Below are 21299 nucleotides of genomic sequence, written 5' to 3'. Positions count from 1 at the left end.
AAGGAACGCCTTTGGAACAATATTCGATAAGTGAGAGTGGATTGACTATAATTGTGGTATCACATTTAACGCCAGCATGTACAACCCACAAGACAGTACAACGACTGCAATCAGCTAAATTAAATGTAACGCTATCCTGTTGAATATTAATGGATACAACCTTGGGTGGAGACAAGCCGTCTACCTAATCAACTATTTAGATAGCTTTCAATGTTGCACATTATGCAAAATCCCATTTGTTTTATAATGAATAAACTTCGGAGTCCATTTTCAAGGTGGGGGTCTTGACAATTTCGTAGTCTTGCGGAAAATGCAGTTAAGTGATTATACTTCAAACATATTTACGGCCTGTTTTTGAAAATAAATGAGACGACATTATACAGCTTTCACATAATAAGATAATTGCTTTTATCAACAAGCAACTCCTCAACCAGTGGGGGTCTTTAGAAAGGCGACGAGACAACTCGATTCCAAATCTGTCAGGCGTAGACCTCATCATCGGTTGCTCGTTTTACGACGGATGAAACGGCGCAATTAAAACTACTAACGGGCACCTCAATCCTAGATTTGTCTCATTCCTGTTGGAGTCGTCGCGACAGCTTGGCGACCACCCTTCTCGGTACAGAGGTGCAAAGACGGCAATATTACTGAGAAAAAAATACTCAAGTTAAAAAGGGTACTTAGTAACCGTCCAAAATCCGTGGCTTTACTCGGTTGCGATAACGGTCGGGCGGTATCAACTGGGTCCGCACTGTCAAATGGCTCATGCTCAATCTCACGCGCAATATTTCGGGTTGAAGACAACACTTCAAAATCACTCCCTCCTTGCGAATTGGCTCATGCCAGCGGACAGGGTACTGGTCAGTGGCCCCTAGCGGAACGACAGGCAACTGAGGCGGAGGAGAATTTCGGTCGGAAATGCCGTGGACGGGATTTTCGCTCCGCGGCGCTATCACCACAGTTCAAGCGGTCAGATAAGAGCATGCATCTCTTCACTGGGCCAGCGCTGTTTTATTTTCTTGCAGATCCCCGAAATAATATCCGTCAAAAATACTGAACAAATATCAGGCTACGTTCAGTTATACTATCACAATAGTGTTGCGCTGTGGACATAAGCCAACGGTGTAATATTTCTGTGTAGTTGCACTCCACGTTTGTTGACATTGACTGTTATGAAAAATGGTTCGCTATATTAAACTTTGATATTTGGTTGTTTGAATCTCCAAACTCTAATATAAAATATTCGTCCGATTTGCGGTAAGCTTGCTTCAGGTCATTATGAAACTAGGCTGTTTACTCTGAAAATGTGTTTGGCTAACTTCCAGTGGTTGCATATATATTAAAAAGGTGGGTAATGTAACGCAGCTGCCTACACTATACACGAGGTTTGAAATCCAGAACACTGTTGCTGTAGTGAATGTTTCCATGTTTCATTAATCAGATGGACCTGACTGCCCCAACCATACTGTCCTGGTTTCCTTTTATCATTCATGGATACGTCTGGCACCTTCTTAAGTGTGTTTTAGCCTGATACAATTTTAAACACATCAACTTCCCCCCGTGTTTCTGACAACCGCCAATATCCCATAATTGGATTTTTCCCACCCGATAGAACAAAATGAACCCGCTTATGTCACAATTCTCTTGGCAAGACGATTGGACAACCTGCCAAGGTGATAATGCCGGTGGAGAACAAAATGTGCTTTGGATTGTGCGATCAAGAGCTAGCCAGGCTTGTAATAACAATCACGGTAGATCCACAGCCTTCGCCTGTGGCGCAGTTTGTGCTTTCTGCGGCTCGTATTGAAGAACGCAGTTTGTGATTTACTTAGCTCAGAATTAAAAACTTGTTTTTTGTTGTTTCTCGCTCTAGATTACCACGTACCCCTAGGGAATATGAGGGTGGGGAGGGTTGTCTCAGAAGTGCGAATTTCCTGGTTCATATCAGATCAGTAAGTACAGTACAAGTTAGACGTATATACCCTACCTCGAGAAGATCGGTGATCCCCACCCTGAACACCACACACTAACTCGCCGATTGATCGCGGAAACTAATTTCCTCTAAACAAACCCTGAGAGCGACTTTAACTGTGTCCCCCCGCCTCAGATTTCGCATTGTCTTTTGACTTTACAGGTGTGAAGTTAAACTGACGACAAATGCAGTTTTAAGGTAAATACGACGACGCTTCCGAGTCTTTCATCTTCATTTCTAGCATCCACCTTGAACAGCCGTGGACCGTCGCCCAACAGCCTTTTGCCTATAGGTGGTTGACCCCAAGACACTCCCCATTTGATAAAGGGACTTCCCTGGGACATGGGAAGGATTATTGCTTGGCGCATATAAAGAAAAACACCCGGGATATAACCATGACAAATATTCCCAGCCGTTAGAAATTCACCGTTGCTCGAGTGAATGTTGAACCAACACTTGTCTCTTTTGTTTGCACAGCGACCTGTCCCAGCTCAGCTGTGTTGACGGAGATCACACACCATCGAAAAAAACACCGGTGTTCATTTCTGCCAGACCCTGTCTGATCAATATCATTTTTTTCCCTCTGTAGTTCGGGGGAAACTTGACTGATGCATTCATAGTCATGGTCGGCGGAGTTATGCGTCTTTGAAGCATCCAGAAAGTCACTTCGTGCACCACTTTTCCTACCCGACCACTCCGCTGCATACGCGTTTGGTGCGTGCTGAGCATACTTAAGTTCCAATTCATTGCTCCAGTTCGATCAGAAGTGACAACATTCCAACCCTTTGACCAGCTGCTAAAGGTTCAAATTTCTTTGTAAGTGGCAGTCCCAAGGTGATTTTACTGGTGGGGTCATTTTTGAAACCCTTTCCTCACAGACTAATCCTAATCCAAGGAGAGGACATTTAATATTGCGGTAGCATCACAATCTGCCATGCCTTTCCAAGCTTAAGGCCTTCTGGTACACACAGCACCCGTGTAGAACCTGAAAGTTGACCCCTGATGGCGCGCTTCCGAAGCCATTTGGACTGTAAAAAGTACGTGCCAAAAATTGAGCATTTGCAATTGTTTTTGTTCATTTATTTCTTCAAAAAATCACCCGCGAAAAAGTCCTCTGTAAAACAATATTCAAGCTCAATTGGTCGAATACGTGCTCGACCCAGGCCGCGCTAATGATTTCGCTCCAGCTTCACCTCTGGTGGCTGGGTTAGCGTAAAATAAAAAAAAAAACCCGACAGTGTCGCTTAAGTGCTCACCTATGATTTTCGTATAGGGCCTCGTACCCAAATATCACCTGTGCGGGAGTTTGCTTGGTGTTGTATAGGCCACACTTTTGTGCCCAGATTCTTGTCAGCCACCGTCTTTAGCCAATGGGAGAATGTGGGTGACGACATCATTTCCCAATTGTGAGCACTACGTAAATTGACACGTCTCCTGCTTGCATGACAGATATATTCACCACTCTAGTGTCAGGTTGGCGATCCATTTACAACTGAAAAATTTGCTTGACACAATTTTAGTTCGCTATCTTGACTATCCCGATCAAACAAAACCCCTAACAGAAATAGCAATTTAGTACCCACAAATTGCAGTCGAAAAAAATTTAATGAACTTTAAGGGAACAGGTGAAAGCTCAGTACAGAGGAAATAGTAACTCAGGAAATTATGTATTATGTCACTGGATGTCACTGTATACAGTGCAAAAATACTTCAGTGCGAAATACCATGCTCGTCTGTAAGCATCCGATTCTTCGAAACCGAATATCTCGATATTCATTTTCCCATTTCGTCTGAGCGACCGCGACCGAAAAGGATAATGCCATCATATTTGGTGTCAGTATCGCCTTTCGACAAGTGGGTGTTTTTGCTAAAATTCGATGAATTTAGTGAATGTTGATAAATGCAAATGTCGTGAAATGCTTGGAAGAGGTATACGGGCAGGGAACAGGTCAAAGCAATAGAAAAACAAGAATCATATGTAGGAAGAGATCAGGTGACTCAATTTAGAGACAATAAGTGGACATATGTAGACACAAGCTGTCTGTTGACTTCGAAAAACAATGTAGTCCCACACCTGAACACTTGAGTCATGTCAAAGCGTTCCGGTTACTGAAAACACGCAAACTCTCGCGGGGACAACCGCGAGGTGCGTAGACAGTGCAATCGATAAAGACACGGCCTGGTCGATGGCTCGCATTGGTCGGCGCTGCGCCGGAGCAGTCAGTTGTGCTGGCAGGTAAGTAGTTCACGTGAGCTCTCAACACTGCTCAGTTTGTTACGGAGAACTAGGAACGCAAACTGTACTTGTCATTTGTTGCTGATGATCGCGTGCTATATTAGAAATAGGCCTACCGTCATTTTCCTGACAGGTAAGTGAATTGAAACCGGTTGAGAGCAAGTTCTAGAATTATTTGTCATTGTGAAACGCGCACCAGAAACAAATCTCTACTTTTTTTGTCACCACACAATAAAGTGGCTTCTAAAGCAATTGAGTATTCATGAGACATTCAAGTTGCACCGGGAACGCACAAGCTTAGTTTACACTGATACTTTGGCATCATGCATAGTATGAATTGTTGTGCGCCGTGATCTGTAATCGACCCCTTGCTTGACTTTCTGAGTTATTCGATGTGCATGGGGTCTACGTGAGCAGGCTCGTCTGTGGCTAAATTACAGTCGTTGATATATCCTCGTATTTTAGAATTATAATAGTAGATCATGGCACTGTGAATTTATCCATTTGTGTCAAAAATCGGGCCGATTGTATGCTGTGGTATGGTGCTAGATTCGTTTAGTGCTACAATTCTATGTAAGTGACCGTCCTTAGATTGACCAAGTTGGTAATCTTGTTTTTTTTTTACATATTCATGATAGGTTGCTTAGCTGAGCGTAATGGTTCAAGCTTCTTTCATCTTGTTCATTCCACATTGCTGTCATGATGGCTAAACCACGCTTAACCGATATGAGAACTGCGGCAAAAATTAGGTCTTTACTGTCCAGATCAACACAAGGCTAGCTGACACTTGTAAATTGATTGCCAAAAAAGGTCACGTACGCCATTGCACTTTCCAGGCTGACACGTTGTTTACACATTTTAGCCAAACCGCAGGGCACTGAATTGTGTAGCATGTGTATGTTGGGTTCAACAGCCCAGGCCTAATTAAAATCTAAAGATGTAGGCCTACATGTACATTAGTTTACACTTTGAGAATGACTTTCAAATAACCTATTTTGGTAGCTACGAAATGAGCAGCGCTTGAAGCACTGAATGTCATTGATTCTGAATTTATTTTGGTTTGTTGCTTGTTTTTTCTCTTTGCATGTTGAAGAATGACGTTGTTAAACCGTGTTGCTAAGCTAGTTGGTTCGTTTGCCAACTGTTATTATGTAGACCACTCGACCGCAGCATAGCTTTTACAATCATAAAAAAATTCCCTGAAAGAATTGCCACGCTTGATGAGTCGCAACCGGCGTTCAGAAAAGGGACAGTCATCTATTCATTTTGTCCCTGGCCGAGTCTTTTTGTGTGTTTCTCCATTGATTAATGACATGAGACCTCCTGCACGGTGGGTCATGCCGATGAACCCAGTCGGCCGAATTGCGCGAAATCGGCCTCGGTGTCTGACGCGGCTGAAGGTGTTGAACACCAGTCCATCTGATCTCGTCTATTTGGCCTGTAACTTACCAAAAATCTTTACCCATGCCACTGAAGAGGCGATGTTAATATTTCAACCATTTAAAAACTATTAATTACTTTACCGTTTTCCTCGCAGAAATATCATGCCAACCCATACTCAAGTGCCTAACACTGAGCGTGTCCAGTATATGTTTACGAACTTGTACACCAAGACAGTATCAAGAGAAGTGTTTGAAGTGTTTAATTGCAAAAAGTATTTTGTAGCGTGCCCACAAATGATTAAGTTGACGTTATTAAGACATCTCTATTCGAGAATTAAACCAAAAACTGAAATAACTTGATATGCGGGAAAAGCAAACATGACACAAAAAAGAAAAGTTACATCAGTCACTGTTACTGTAGTGTTTTTCCCAATTTCATTCTTTTCCTTAGACATTTGAAACAGAAAAATAAGAAAACAAAACACACGTATAATTGCAATACCTTGCACCCTTCGAACGACAGCACTTGTTTTCCCTTGAAGTATTTGCGGATGAAATGAGACGTAGGTTCGTTCCGATCACCGCTGTGGAAAGTCAACATTCTGTGCTCCATCCTTAACCTTCATCAAGTATTGACTCATTTAGCCCTTGTTTACACAAGGAAAATAAGTAATGCCAATAAAGGTCAGGAGAACTCACTGCTGAAACCGAAGGAGTTACATGTACTTATGATGACCCCTCAAGGAACACGCGTTGGTACAGGCTGTTGTCTGCTTGTTTGCTATCTCTTCGTGATATTTTTGCGAGAGTATTGAAATCAAATTAGATTACAGATTGTTGCACTTTTGATCGTTCGCCTCTCAGGAGAAATTAGAACACAGCTTTGGACTGTTCACTGCATTCTCGTCACATTCCGTTAAATGCCATTACATGATTTTGAAATGTATCTCACAGGCCTAGAATCCATCCTCATTTGTTCTTATTGATAAATCATCTCGTAGGCGAAGAATCATTCTTCATACCTCAACCGTGAATTGTGAGAAGATGTAAAAACGGGAAGAATTACCACAGAACATTCGCCATAAAACACAGGACCTGCATTGAGAGGCACAGAGGAGAGTGCGTGCTTTTCTTTGCACATAGACAGTTACACTTTACAACAAAGTAGTTTTTTCATCGGAATTTGCAAGAAAGTTTGCAATTTCTGACTACGAAAAGGGACATAAACCGAAGCATGTCTCCGAGCCGAGAATCATGACGATGCTCATTTGTCGTCTTCAAGTGTAAAGCTAATTAATTTAACCAATGTATAGGGTACGGTACACTGTTAAAACTGACAACCACGCGAATTAAAATTTAGTTGTAGGCCTAATCTCCATTTCACCGAGGTATACAACTATTACAACCGGATATAACACCGGTGAAAACAACATCGAGGTCGTAATTAAATCAAATGCAAACGATGATTAACGGACAGGCATCATCAAAATCAGACACGAATTCCATTAAAATAAAAACAGTGTGCTAAGACCCACCATGAATGACAGAGGCGCCTGTGCCTCCTTACCGAAACCGCGTGTCGTCGTTAACATTAACTCAACAGACCTCATTCGGGAGAGTTGACACTCATTTCCCCGATATCAATTGTCACTTAGGCAAGTGCCGGTATGGAGAAAACCTGTGTGTCTCCAACCCTCGGCCAGGTGTCGTCGATAGAGTTGACGGCCCCATCGAGGTGTTGTGCACACGCCAATTGAAATCAGAACCATACCGTGACAGGATGAGGTGAAGGGGGAGGACATTAAAGCTTCAACTCCTCAAGAAATAGCTCTGTGATGTCGAAAAAATTAACCACAGAACATTTCGTACAAATTTCCCTTCTTCGCTTTTTTAACAGTAAATCTTTGTTATGAGACACTAATTTTGCAAATTTTTTGTTTCGTTGGGGGAGTTATAAAAAAATGTTGTTTAGCAACCTCCTTGACCAAGATCTGCAACGGACCACTCACAGTCATATGACATTCTTACCTAAAGAGGCCAGTCTCGCGTCTTAAGCTAATCCTCGTTCCCAGCAAGCCGCATTCATCTACGTGATTTTGACATCAAGACGGTATTTTCAAGTCTGCCTTCTTTTGGCGCATTGATTGCATTGGACACCGAAACTCCAGATGTATTGGTTAGAAGATAGAGTTGATAATGTCGAGGTTTGGAGGTATCTTATTTGAATTTAGAAAACTTAAAAAAAAATCCGTTAACCTTTAAACGCAATGTACGTCCTATTTCACACTTCCAGGTTGTAGCTGTGCTGATAAAAGAGGAATAAAAATAGGATTTTCACTCAGACATAATTTCCCGGTGAGGTTCCCACGAATAAATCTAGCATTCAAAGAAACTAATTATCGAGGGACAGTTTGTCTGTCAACTGTTATTTTACGTCTCGTCTGGGGCACGCCAGAGGAGTCGTCTTGAACTGGCTAAACATTTGTTCTATATAGAGGGGGTCTTACATGCTGAAAAGTGTAATACCACATCGCCATAATTCATTAGCAAATCCGGGCGGCGTGTCGGCTGGCCAAAGTCTTTCCTGTAAGCCTCTACTTACTTTGAATTGCTGTATTTCCTCTCCTCTCCTGTTCTTTCTTTTTAATTCCAACGAGACACCGAGCCTGGTACGATGGTGATTGATCTCCCAGCCCTGTCGTACTAGTAATTGTGGACCGTCAACAGCGCACACGGAATTTCTTTTACTGGGAAAGCATTACTATGTCGTGACATGCCGGAAAGCCTGTTATCGGAATAAATCTAATTGTAACGAACAGAATAGCAGAGAAAGTGGATTTTTATTGTCAATCAAGTACAGATGGGGAGGGGGCAACGAACACTGCCCCTCAAAAAGGGGCCAGAAATTAGTTTTGAAAAAAATAAGGAGATTTTTTAATCAATTTCACTTCTCTTCCTGCTAAAGCGTACAAAAAGCCAGGGAATGTTACCTGACCCCTAAAAAGGTCATTAGAGGTTAAGAAAAAAGAATTACAAATGTTGCCCCCCCCCGAAAAAAAGTCGGCCCTCCGAAAAATCCAGTTCTGGATCCGCCGTTGAAAAGAACTACATGTATGTGCTGAAGTGGAGTGTCTACATCGCAAGATTTTACGCAAATACGTGTTTCTGTTCCGTCTGTGACCAAAGTGTTTCCCATGCCAAACCCAAATGACCATACAACACGTTTTCGGCTCAGCCCAGTCGGGTGCTAAGTTAAGTTGGTAATATACACATGGATTCACCTAAGGTACCGAGGACTCTCACTTTCTTTTTTAATTTCCAAATCTAGAGTCAATTCAATCTCATGGAAAGTGTATCTCGAGAATGGTGAAGTATTTTCGCTGTGCTACAGTACTACACTTTGAAATATTTCTCGAAAGATTTCCAGCCTGTTACGGGTGAGCGGGGTTCCTTTCTTCCGGCAGTGTGTCTAGGCCATTTAAATCGTGAGATAATGCAACTCCTCAAGAAACGAAACATCTCTGAATGCCTTAGTATTTACGTGGTCAGGCGAGGAAGACAAAACCAGCACCGTGGACGTTCAGATGCTGATAATGTCAAAATACCTCTTAGGATTTCCATGAATTCACTTGTGTTAAAAACATTAGGCTGTCTCAAATAAAGCTACAGCACATGTCTGCAAAAGCATATTTTCTTGTTTACTAGGGTGTATCTTTAGATGCACTGCCTTAAGATACACCGCCTTTGATCTGTGTATCTGCAGCCAATGAAAATGCATAGTGCTCACATGTGTCGGAAGAAAAGAGTGATGTCACAGTGATGTCACGAGTGTCAACGGACCAGGAAAGCCTTGTGACGCGTTTAAGAGTGAGCTGCGGGTCAATAAATCACAGTCGACTGTTTTTGCGCTTCGCTTTGTCGAGGATGTTTCAGGGAGACGTGTCATTAAGTTACCGTTCCGTGTAAAGTCTCAGCCACTCAGCACAGGTTCAACCAACTCCGATTCTATTACTTGCGGAGGGAATATTCCTCTTAGGGAAAAAACTTTGTTCACTTAACAAATTTCTCAGATGTTTTCTTCTAAATTTATCGAGATTTCGTCTGCCTGACAGACTGTCAGAGAGCCTGATCACTGGTCTTTTTTGGCTAAGATAAGTAAATTCGAATTATTATGATGTACACTGGGTATTTTCTTCAGCATAAACAATGTATGATATCTTCTTGTGGTGTATATTTGCACAGGCACGAACCGAAATCAAGTAAATTTCCCAAAGGTCTACCACAGCAGCAAAGCACCACTGAAGGTCTGACAGGTTGTCGCTAAAGGCAATCGTATCTCATCTGAATTTTTGTTGAAGTTACACAAATTGTCCCATTGCAAATGCCAAGGGTTTGTGAAATACCTGGAGCTTTTTGATTAATAGGTTTCTTTAAATATAGAATAACTTCATGGGTGAACCTGCTTTGAATGACTGCAATCAGCAAAATCTTTGCTTTGTGGTGTGTAAAGCATGAGCAAACTGTAGTTGAATGAGATCTGACAAAGAAGTACGTTTCCTTGCTTACAAAAGAGGAAATGTATGGGAATTAGCTTCCTTAGACAGAACAAGGTTAAAATAAGTGGAGGCATAGTTGATTACGTTTAAAAACTGTATACTAAACCACCTGTCCCTGTTAACCTGTATAAAATGATGTACCGTACGGTTAATGCCTTAAATGAGCATCGAAGTTTCGAAGTGCAGACTGCAAAAGCGGATTGATAAATCAGCCCGCGTTTTAATTTTGTACAATAACTGTGAAATGACATTTAAAACTACCGTAGGGATTCTCGGAGTGTCCGTGGCTTGAACATAGGGTGCTCTTTCGAATCGCTGTCTTTTTCGACGTCCAGGAACTGGTAAAAACTTTTCGCCGACAGGAACTGCATGAATTGAAGGACATCTTCTAACAGTCTTGTCAGGTTATGTCATTGTTTCTCAAAGAGGAAACATACACGAGGCCACGGCAGTTCCTGCAAAGGGTTACCGTACCCGTGTACCTAGTTATTCAATTCAAAACTTGTGGATGTACACCTGTATACTATTGGCATTACAACAGTAATTCCTGCATGTGCACTTTGCACGAGCAGATATAAACTGCAAGAGCAGAGATGTTAATAAATATACACTGATGTAAACATCTCCAGGCCATGCCGAAATGTGCTAATTTCACACCTTGTTCTTGATCTTATATCGTCAAAGTTGGTTGCCTATGGTCAGTAGTCTAATTTCGAGTTGGTTGTGTAACATAGCCACCCTTTGCAGTTTTTTGTCTCTTTTTTTCTAGTTTATTTGAGCTGTCATTTTTGGCCGCTGTGATACTCCTTCCCTGGAGTATCGCGCAAACAAAACCCCATCGTTTGCAGAGAGGAAATATTTACTTTAGGTCACTAACTCATCGGATGATTGACTTCTATTGCTGTAATGCAGGTAGATATGGTGTTATGCACGGAATACAAGAGCAAGTAATGGTAATGGAAGCATAGCTTTCCACAACTGAAACCGCTGAAATCGGTGTTCTTTGTGCGCTTCGAGGATGCGAAATGCTAGCAATTTGTAGGTATTAACGCAAAGACGGATTGACAATGATTTACTTTGTCATAATTGGAAAATTAAAGCTAGGAGAAAGTGAGCTACAATATAGTACATTGGCCCATTGAATAGTCTGGAAGAACAATTTTGCAAATGACAAGATTACGGCAGAACAAGTTGATTTTTGGGGTTTTTCATTTCCAACGTGCAGGGGTTGTGCACTCATGGCAAGCTTTGTAGTTGACTTTCCACGTTTTTAAGCATATTACGGATACATTTAGTGATATGCACCTAAAACTTTCATCGAACAGAGCCTCTGGCACAGGAAAATTTTTTATTAAAGTAAAATGTAGCGTACATGCATTTAGTCTCTCATCGTTCTTCTGCTCTCGAAGTGTTTGTTCTGTCGAAAATACTATGGCAGAACATGTCCCGTGTGGTACGTCATCAATCTTTCAATTTTCCTGTATCTGTTTGCCGTGCATCTTTCTGCCGTCGCCTGAAATGGCTTATCGATCAGCACAGTTTAATGTCGAGAAACCGGGATACTGGATCGTGTATAATCCGGCAGTTTCTGGCGGAGTTTACAATTGATTCGTTGTCAACTGTAACCGTTAATTGCTATTCCTGAACAGATCATCACTCTTGGGGCTATCAATAACTGCTGCCTTGACTCATGATCATAATGGCTGAGTGGACGGTCGATGCTTGCGTGTCTTTGGATTCCTCCCTCGTCCATTGCCACGGTTGGTCCTGGTTCGATCCTGTTGACCAGGCTTTTACATATTTATGCTGTGCGTTGTTTACCTCTGGCTAGCATGCAGTCCCCAAACGCTTGACTGGAAAAACTATGGTGTAAAACTTGCATCTGATGTGATGCCACCATTCCACCCTGATATACCCACACTGAAAAAGCGTCCAACCCAAAGCACTGCAGACTTATGTTTTCTGAACTATTTGAGTCTACGGTCTGTCGCACTGGCTTAACCCTGAGGTAATCTGCGGCTCTTAAAAGTAAGACAAATGAAGAAAAAAGCAAAGGGAAAAGGGGCAAAAGAATGAAATGTGTATCAAACACCTGTTGGGAAATTTAGTTAGAACAATGACAAGCGAGATGACGATGTTTACTCAGGTGGTTGGAGTTTTGCCTTTTTATTGCCGATGTTGTTAATTGTAACTTAATCAAGGATTGAATTTTTTTGTCGAGCCAAACACTAAAATTATCGCCGAATGTTTACAAGCCTTGTACAGTTTTGAAAAAGAAGTAAACATTCTTTGCGTATTTATTCAATGATTGGAACAATTTGCTACTTTTGGAAGAGAGAATATAATATTTGCACAAGGTAAGCTAAAGCCAATATAAAAACTGTGGTATGGGACGCCCAATGTAACAATTATGTTGCCCTGCAGACAGGAATCATCTGTCAGATGATAAGTGGACACTTTTAATTGTTTGACGACTCCCTTTTCAGCACAGTTAGGGTAACATATTCACCCCAATACCCATTTGGAAGAAGCATTCAGAGATAAACTGTCGCCCTTTTGTCAAAATCCAACAGCGTGAAATGACTTTAATTGATCGACTGTTGCAATCAATCAGGGACCCGCACGTTTTCCTGGTCGATGCATACCCACCGGCAGGTTTTGCCCGTCTAAATTAAAAAAAATCGTCCAACGTGCAAATGTCATTCTATAAGCCTGTCAGAAATATTGGCTCCGGTTGGGCAAACATTGGTACTTTCTCAAAGAGACATGAAGCGCGGGCCCGGCCCAGTCAGCTGCTGATGTTGGCGCCATCACTGCTTGCTTTTTAACATAGCATCTGGAATGCAATATAATGATACCTCCTCGCTACTCAGTTTCACGAAATTAAAACTGATTTTAGAATAACCGTGGAAGAAAGCAAGAAAATGAGTTATTTTGGAATCTGCAGCATGTATAATTATGAAAATACATATTATTTAATGGGGGTGTTCCTCACTTGTTGCTTTATTGTATAAATTGCCATATCGTTGCCATTGATACTTCAATCAGTGAGTCACCCGTGGGGAACATCCAACATAGACCTGCAAATCAAGTTATAAGGTCTCGTATAGATTTGTTTTTTTTCTGAAGCATATCAGCGGATACTTGAGATGTGAACAGTAAATATAAAAGAGGTCAGAAGTAATAGGATCTCTAACATTTTCCCCATGGAGGTAGCGCTCTGGAGACCAGATCGGCTGAAACATTCATTTCAAATGTCGGATAGCGTAGACAATGACAAACATGCCTCGTTGCAATGCCGTCCGAGCATTCGTACCTGATCCCGTGGAGACAGTGAGGGGAGATCCAAGTCGGTTCCAGCGAAGCTTCATTCTCTTGAAAGATTTACCCGGAATGATTGGTGCATGCCTTTCCGGCTTCAAATGTGTTTTTGGACGCATATTGCCCCGCGAACACATGTCTTGCTCGGCAATCCATCACAGCGCTAACCGACCACGTCGACTTGGGGGTCCCACCGCGCGAGGGACAGCCTTAACTAAGAAAACGTATTGCACTTGATATATAGACTACCTAAACATGTAGCCTAAAAATAAATGGTTGCAGCTGTAAGAACACAGGTTTTTATTGTCACTTCCACTCTTAAAAATATATCGCATTTTGGGTAGTCAATTTCTGGTACGTCCAAAGGTGTAAATTTGGAAAACAGCGAATAAAACGTCAAAGAAATATCTATTGTTCTGATATGTTTACCCTTGGGAGAATTCTGAAGGAAATTAACTTCGGAGTCTTAGACGCCATGTTTTATACTGCAGAACTATGCGTTGACTTTTAACCGTGTGGTCTTGAATAAAAAAGGTGTTATTTTTAAAAGTGGTTTGGACTAGATTATAACATGTAGAGAAATTGTTTTCCATCTTTTTATTGATAGTTCACATGAAGGAGGCAATTCCTAAAATGAACACCCTCCGAAATCATTCAATTTTTCCCTATCCTTTATTTTCCCCAATGTCGTGGTGTGCCTCTTCTTTGCCGCTTTTTGTGGAGTGTTTATGGAGTATACAAATTGATCTCTTCAGAGCTCTCGACTAATGTCAAAATCCATCATTTATGTGACGGGCAGTACTCTATAAACTCTATGGTATCTGACATAAGGTATCCTACATGCCCTTGTCGTCGAGTATGAAGACAACACAACGACTTTCAGTCTATCACGCGCCCACGCAAAGATATAGTAATGTGGATTCAAAGAGAGGCTTTGAAAATTAATTTCGCAACATCTTTCAGGTGCGTGCCGCTGATCGTCTCTCGCGGTTGGACCTCGGTCATTGTTGCAGGGTGTGGGAGCGAATATCTGGTATCGAGTGTGCGTGCCTGGCCTTGGGCAAGAGGCAGCAGACGGAAGTACCCAAGCTTCTTGGCCTCCGAGCACAGTCAATCCCTGGGGTCGGTAACTTCTTGTCTCGTCACTGTCGGCCACCTCACAGATAGCGATGCCACCGTGAAGGGTTTGCAGTTCTTTTCGATAGCCTTCCCCTTTATCAAACCATTTCCAGTCTGCATCTCAGATATTTTACGACCTGATATCCCCTGGAAATTTAGCGTATTTTATCGTTAAGCATCTCGAATGAACCTTGGGAAAGCGCTTTACACAGCAACCACTTTTTGTCGTAAGCTGTCGGACGTAAGATGGTATAATATTGATAAAACTACAAGTTTTTCCTTGGCGAATTTAATTTGGCTATGAAGTCTAACTTGCTACCACTGTTTCTGAGAATAGCTTGCTACCCGTTTCCAATTTGGTGCGCATATGGTTCTTCATATAATTATAATGCCCTGGTTCATTATGCCAAAAGGCCTTATCGGAAGCGCCATGCCTCCCTTGATAACTATACCGCTCAATGCTATCGTGCTGGTAAAACGGCCAACCCAATTCTCTTCTCAAAAATGCCATGCTGCCTTTTATGAGAGAGGCAATTAGTGATTGTTTGTATCATGCCGAAGGCACAGGCACCAGACCAAATGGGACGGACACCATCTAGACCAGACTCCGACATGATTCCTTCCTTCCTGTGCAAGCTTATGGAGAGTTTTCCCGCATTCAGATGGCCCTCTAATTAAAGACTAGATTCACGCCTGAATTAAAAATAAACGAGGAAGCCATAAATTGCTTCCACGCTCCAGTGGATAAGCATGGACATTAAATCAGCCTAAAGTCTCTTTCGTGTTTTGATATTACTATTTGGAGCGAGAAAACAGTCCAGGTCTTCTTTTATTGAAGAGACCGCGGATGCGATATCTCTGCATAATGAGAGCTATTTTTAAAAATTATATTACATGCCCCAAAACGGAGAGACACAATTTGATACTGTCAATCAGATAAACAGACTTGGGCAAATTCTATATAAAAAATGTTACCCCGTAAACTTGGCCAAAAGTTGCCCACTTTTTATAGGACGAAATATTCTAAACCGTTGGCAATATAAACATGGAAAACGACGGGCGGAAATAGGATGTTTTTAACGTCAGAAATGCCATTGACACCAGCGTTATGAAACATTTTGAAACCCAAATATAATTTGGAGGTTCCCAAGGTATCAAACATGTCTTCTTCGACACGAAAACAACTAGCCCCTTCGCCTGGTCAGTTGCCATCTCTTGCACAGGAAATTGGAATCGTGATTCGGCGCCAAAACAAACGGCTTGGCTAAATTGGCGAGAGAAAAGCGTATTCCACTGTACACGTCCGGGGTACGCTGAAGTTACACACGCTTAGCTCTGCTTTTAGTATGAAATACCAGTCAAAAGACAAAAGAAAGGAAATCAGGTCCCACAAACCAAGTGATTAACGACAATTCTATCTTGTGCTGTCGGTTTTTCGTTGTTGAATTTTAAGTTTTCTTATTCACATGGCCAAAAACCATTCGAAGCAAAGGCCCTAGTATGAAACTGCGGTTATTGTTGACCTTTTTGGGATTATGGTAAGTTTGGTATATTAACCAGGGAAAGAATGAAACTTGGCGTAAAAAGGAAGTAATAATGGGGAAGGAGAAAAAGGAGAATTTTCTCATAGGAGCGAGAAAAATGAGATGAATTGTACACCTTATCAAACGTGATGCTGAAGCACAAGGTTTTGTACTACATTGTAACCTGTTTCTGCAGAGAGACGCAGAACCGATCACTATGCTCCCTGAAATGGAACCTTGTAGTAATCAGATCTGTCAGTGAATAAATGTAATTTTATATTGTGTGTTTGACAGGTATGAAAACTCACTCCGAGGTGTTATCTGAACTCAGTACGGAGCAACAGAAGGTTCTCGCGTAGTTAGAGTCTGCACGGACGTGGGCTATATTCTTTGGAACCATGGATAATTCTCTGGCTCAGGAGATGGAGTTCTCGTACCTCTACTCTGAAAACGACACATGCGTCGACAGTTCTTGTCTGGAAGCCAGATCCCTGGCTGGCCCGATTGGGGTTGCCTTGTTAAGCCTTATTGGGCTAGTTGGGAATCTGAGCATCATCTACCTGGTGGTTAGGCACAAGAAACTTCGCAACCCACCCAATATCCTCATCATCAACCTCACAGTGGGCGACCTGCTGTACATCCTCAGTGCCTCCACCTTCTTCATCGAGAAGGAGATCTCGCCCAGCTGGGAGGCCGCAGTCTCCACTTGCAAGCTCAAGGCGTACGTGGAAGATGTGGGTCAGAGCATGTGCGTTTTCTCTCTCGCGGCCCTGAGCCGCGAGAGGTACCTGGCCATCGTCTGTGGGATAGAGAACCGCCGAAGGAGGGGTTCTTGTTCCGTTAACAGTCTCTGTGCTGTAGCGGTAGTTATATCCACCTCATTATTGCTGGGTATCCCCTCCCTTGTCTTTGCCAGCAAGACCAACTACAAACAATGTAATCAGTTCCCTACCCATGAAATTGTTAAGAAAGTATTCGTCTCCCTTCGGTCCGTCCTGGGCTACGTTTTACCTCTAGCCATCGTGAGCTTCTTTTACATTCGCATTGCGAGCTCTCTGTATAAGAGCGTTGTGCAGTTTGACTACACCGAGAGCCACGCCCAGCAAAGTCGGCTCCGCAAGCGTCTTGCCGGCATCGTCCTGTTCATCACGGTGCTCTTTGCCATATTCTGGCTGCCTCATTTCATCCACCTTCATGTTAGGGCTTACACCTCGGTTGAGCTGATTGCTCTGCTGCCTTATCCGTCCTACATAGACTACCTGAGGATAATCAGCTTCCTCATGGCTTTGACGAACTCGTGCACCAACCCTTGGATTGTTTTCGTCATGAGCTCCACCTACCGCCAGCGCTGCTGTCTGTTCCGCTGTGTGTGGAGCAGGCAACGCTTACGCCATGGACAGGGAACCATGCGCCTTACGACACTCACAGGAACGACCCGGCGTACCAGCGCCAACGTCTCGCAGATGTCCCACGTGTGACAGATCTCACATCATGGCGGTTGAAGTAAAATATATGTAACATTCGAGTGTTTTGGATTTGATGTTGTGGGGTAACTAAGGTGAACTAGATAACCAAATTATTATAGTACGGCTCTTATAGCTCACAGGTAACATCGCCTTGTATCCTTCATTGGAAATTTGAACTGATAGTTCGCAAAGAAATTACACATTGCCCGCAGCACTCGTCAAACCCCATCTTGAGTGTCAGGGCTTGTTTCAAACGGCTATCCCTTATTTTGGTAGTGGCAATGACGTAAGCCGTAGTCACTAAATATCGATTCAGTTTCGGGCTGACATCAAAAATGGCAACGGATATAGGAGATTGTGACTGGTAATGCAAAGTGTCCAACAAGTGATGTGCTAAGTCAAAAGAAAGACACAAAATAAATGATTTGCCCAGGGACCTGGAAAACTGAGCGAAAAGAAAATAGGAGTAACGACCTACAGTATGCCTCTTAGCAAATGAAAAGCGTAGCGATAAAATGCCAGTAAAAGTGAAGTCAAAAGTATTTTTATTGCACACTTTGTGAACAAGGGAAATAAGAGGAACAACGATAGATTGTCAATGCACGGTATACCAACAATATGTGGCTTTGTCTTGGTGTTTGAGCAGGAGAATCTCAGTGCAAAGTACTGCAATTCTTTCCTAGCTTTTTGAGCTGGTTGTGCTTACACATGATAATGAATCCAGATGTTATTCCTATTTAAGGCCACCTGTACGCCTCATATATCCTATCAATCTCCGATCTACTGCTTGGCTAGAAGAGGCTTGAACGTACTGTATTTGCGATGTGACTGGCTTCAGAAATATTATGCTTAAAAAGTTATATAGGCCTACATGTAATTGTAACCAAGTGAAGTAGAGTGTGCATAGATTAAGAGTGGCGTGAATAAAAATAAATTCAAATATTACCATACCTAGAAATATTGAAACATCGTATCCACGAGCTACTAACGGAAAATGCTCAGTAAGATACAGACTAGAGGAGCCCATGGTAGCCCTACCCTTTTGCTTCGTCGAATCATATAGGCCTATAAAATGCAACTCGCATGCAAGATAAGCACAAGTACATTGTAGTACAACTGTAGCTCATTCGCCTGCGGTATGATTAGGTAAAAGGTGGCTATACTATTTAAAAATCTGAGTCCTTTTTAAACTCTCGCAAACAAAATGTATTAGTGATACTTGTGATACACGGCTGAGTAAGTATAGCTGGCATATATTTATTGGTATACGACCACGTTATAAGTTACGTGTTGTGGCTGATACCAGTGAAGCTGATATAGGCCTACAATACGTAAAAAGTTTACGACGGTTATATTTGAGCATTTGAATAATCTAAATTGAAATTAAGTACACGTATAATACTAAATGTATTTTGAAATGTAGATTTTGATGCCATAATGAACATGTAATCTTATCGCGGCAGTGCACAGTAAGGCAGTTGTTCGCACTACTATTTTGAATGGTACTCAGGCCGAAGCAACTTGCTAAGGCTTGAAACTCTGTGTAAGTTCAAGCCGCAGCCATATGGACACAATCTCAGACAACTTTAAACTTAAACGTCTCCCGAGTGTGTAGTAAACATGTGATACCGCCCACGAGCAAGGGAATATGAAGGCCAGCCGTTCAACAGGAAAGCATATTTAGTAGGACGAGAAATATGGCTTGGAGCAACAAAATGGGCTGAGTTAAGAGCTGTCACGCGTAGAGCGACGGTGTGATTTTTTTCTAGTGTTAAAAATGCACAGGGGTAACTTCAGTGCAATATCTCGTTACGTGAGTAGCACTTCTATTGATGATTTTCACTGTCGTTGATATTTCAACTAATTCGTTGACATAATCAAGTAACATTTTGTCGGACTTTAGTCCAGAGTCCAAATACCGTATTTCTTTAACGAGTTTTTCTTTTTACTGTTTTGTTCCCCGTGGGAATGAAAAAGTGTCAAGGCCGACCTCTTTTTCGATCGTAACAGAAGCAAGAAGACTTTGGAAGGCTAGTTTTACTCCTTTTTACTTCAAACAAGGAGGTAGCAAGGTTAAAAAATAATGATAAACCTCGACGGTAATACTATCGATGATGTGAAGAATAGGTCTGACTTTATTTTCCATGTTAAAGCCAATTTCGATTTTTATTTTGGTTTCCCAAAATTGTGACAATTTTAACAATAAAAAAGTAGTACTTAGTGCTGTAACAAAGCAAAACTTGAGTCAGAGTAATTTGAGGAAAAGCTTCTCACGAGACTTCTTTTGTCAAGATTGCTAACGAGCCGTCAGTGAAAGGGCAGCCCACTTGCCCACATGCCCATCAGAAATGTCGTTAGGCAAGCCTTAGTAAATCTTTTCCGCCTGCCTCGTATTAATGCAGAAGGCCTTTGTTGACAGCGGAATGTTCTTTGCTTTAAGCGTAACATTTAAAGAAACGATACGTTGCACTGATAATGCAGGGGAGATTCAGTGCAAAGATTCAAATCATTTCCATAAAGTTATAAATATGCTAAATGCAGCACAGTTAAATTATTCCGTCTATTAGTATATGCGGTGTTGTTTACCTAACGAAATTTCCCAGGTGTATGGGCTTGAGGTGAACTAGTTCGTGTTCGTGTTAATCTGCAGGTTTGGTCTTATTCAGAGGTTTTGCCACTTACGGTTGAATATCGATCATTGCTTAATTTAACGTTGGCCATCTGTTGCTTTTATTCCCGTCCAAATTGCCACCGTGAATTGCTATAGTTTGTGCAGTTGAGTCTTATTTTGTGATTGGCAGTTTTTTGCTGTTTGAACTTTGTGCGTGTTTGTTTCAGATTGCACGTGACCTGGCAGATTAAAAGCGGCAGCTTTGTAAGTAGCAAGAATTATCTCTCATGAAAAGCACCATGTGTCATTTTATGATATGGTAGGAACAGAAAGTTTCTTTTGATCATCTGATCGTTTGATTAAGCTACCAATCGATAATATAATGGTCTATCGATGACAGGTCATTGTTCACTAATGGCAAGCCGATGTCTTGTATCATTTCAACAGAGGGTGTATTACAGTTTTAGTCCATTGCGTATTAATAATTTCCACCGCTGCCGTGAAAATGATGGCAAGTGTTGGCATATTTCGGATACTTGGCTGGAATTTAATATAGAATGAAGGGCTTTTTGTTCGTTTTGAATTCTACATAATTACGTTCATCTGAACGTTTCCAGATGACACGGGTACGCTGCACGTCCTGGAAGCACAATTGCTGTAGGTTGCTGCCGAATACATCGCAATAGCTAGTGGCAATCCCTTGGTGTGATGGAATTATTTATCTGTTAAATCAGATTTGCTTATTACGAAATTTAACACAAACTATTCGCGGAGAATTCCTCAGGGAACTGTAACAGATGGAAATCCAAAGACAGTTCAGCTGTCAAACAGCACAAAAAGTTTCACTATCTCCTTTCCAGAAAAGGGAAACATTTTTATTCAGAGTATGTTGTTTTCAAAAGTGAAAAACATTTGCAGAAAAGACAAAGATCTGTACTGTGTTTGCCAACAGTGTTACGTTTATGTTGATAGCGTATGATGTAAAATAATATTGTGGTGTGTATATTCATGTAATATGTCAATTATCTAAATTAAAGGTTATTTGCCGATTTAACAAAGGGTGATCTGTGCTACTCTTCTTTTCACCCAAAAATTAATCTCATGATGCCATCA

General features: G+C 41.8%; 1 protein-coding gene across 6 annotated transcripts in view; it reads left to right on the top strand.

Annotated features, from left to right (window-relative positions):
- LOC110978303 (bombesin receptor subtype-3-like) overlaps positions 1 to 21228 on the top strand; it is a 42511-nt gene extending 21283 nt beyond the window's left edge. Inside the window, exons 1-3 of one of the 6 annotated variants that reach the window (XM_087133198.1) lie at positions 3925 to 4208; positions 14431 to 14651; positions 16404 to 21228. In XM_087133198.1, coding sequence (XP_086989324.1) covers positions 16508 to 17587 — 1080 coding nt within the window. In that variant the 5' untranslated portion in view covers positions 3925 to 4208; positions 14431 to 14651; positions 16404 to 16507 and the 3' untranslated portion in view covers positions 17588 to 21228. Of the gene's footprint in view, positions 1 to 3924; positions 4342 to 14430; positions 14652 to 16403 lie in introns of those variants that run through there. The other 5 variants (XM_022233203.2, XM_022233201.2, XM_022233204.2 and 2 more) reach the window with 5 other exon arrangements.
- The last annotated feature ends 71 nt before the right edge of the window (positions 21229 to 21299 follow it).

Source organism: Acanthaster planci, linkage group LG02, assembly GCF_054643075.1.
Source record: "Acanthaster planci isolate LZ-2023a linkage group LG02, COTS_SCS, whole genome shotgun sequence".
Taxonomy (NCBI): Eukaryota; Metazoa; Echinodermata; class Asteroidea; order Valvatida; family Acanthasteridae; genus Acanthaster; species Acanthaster planci.
This window is presented reverse-complemented; position numbering and strand designations above follow the sequence as displayed.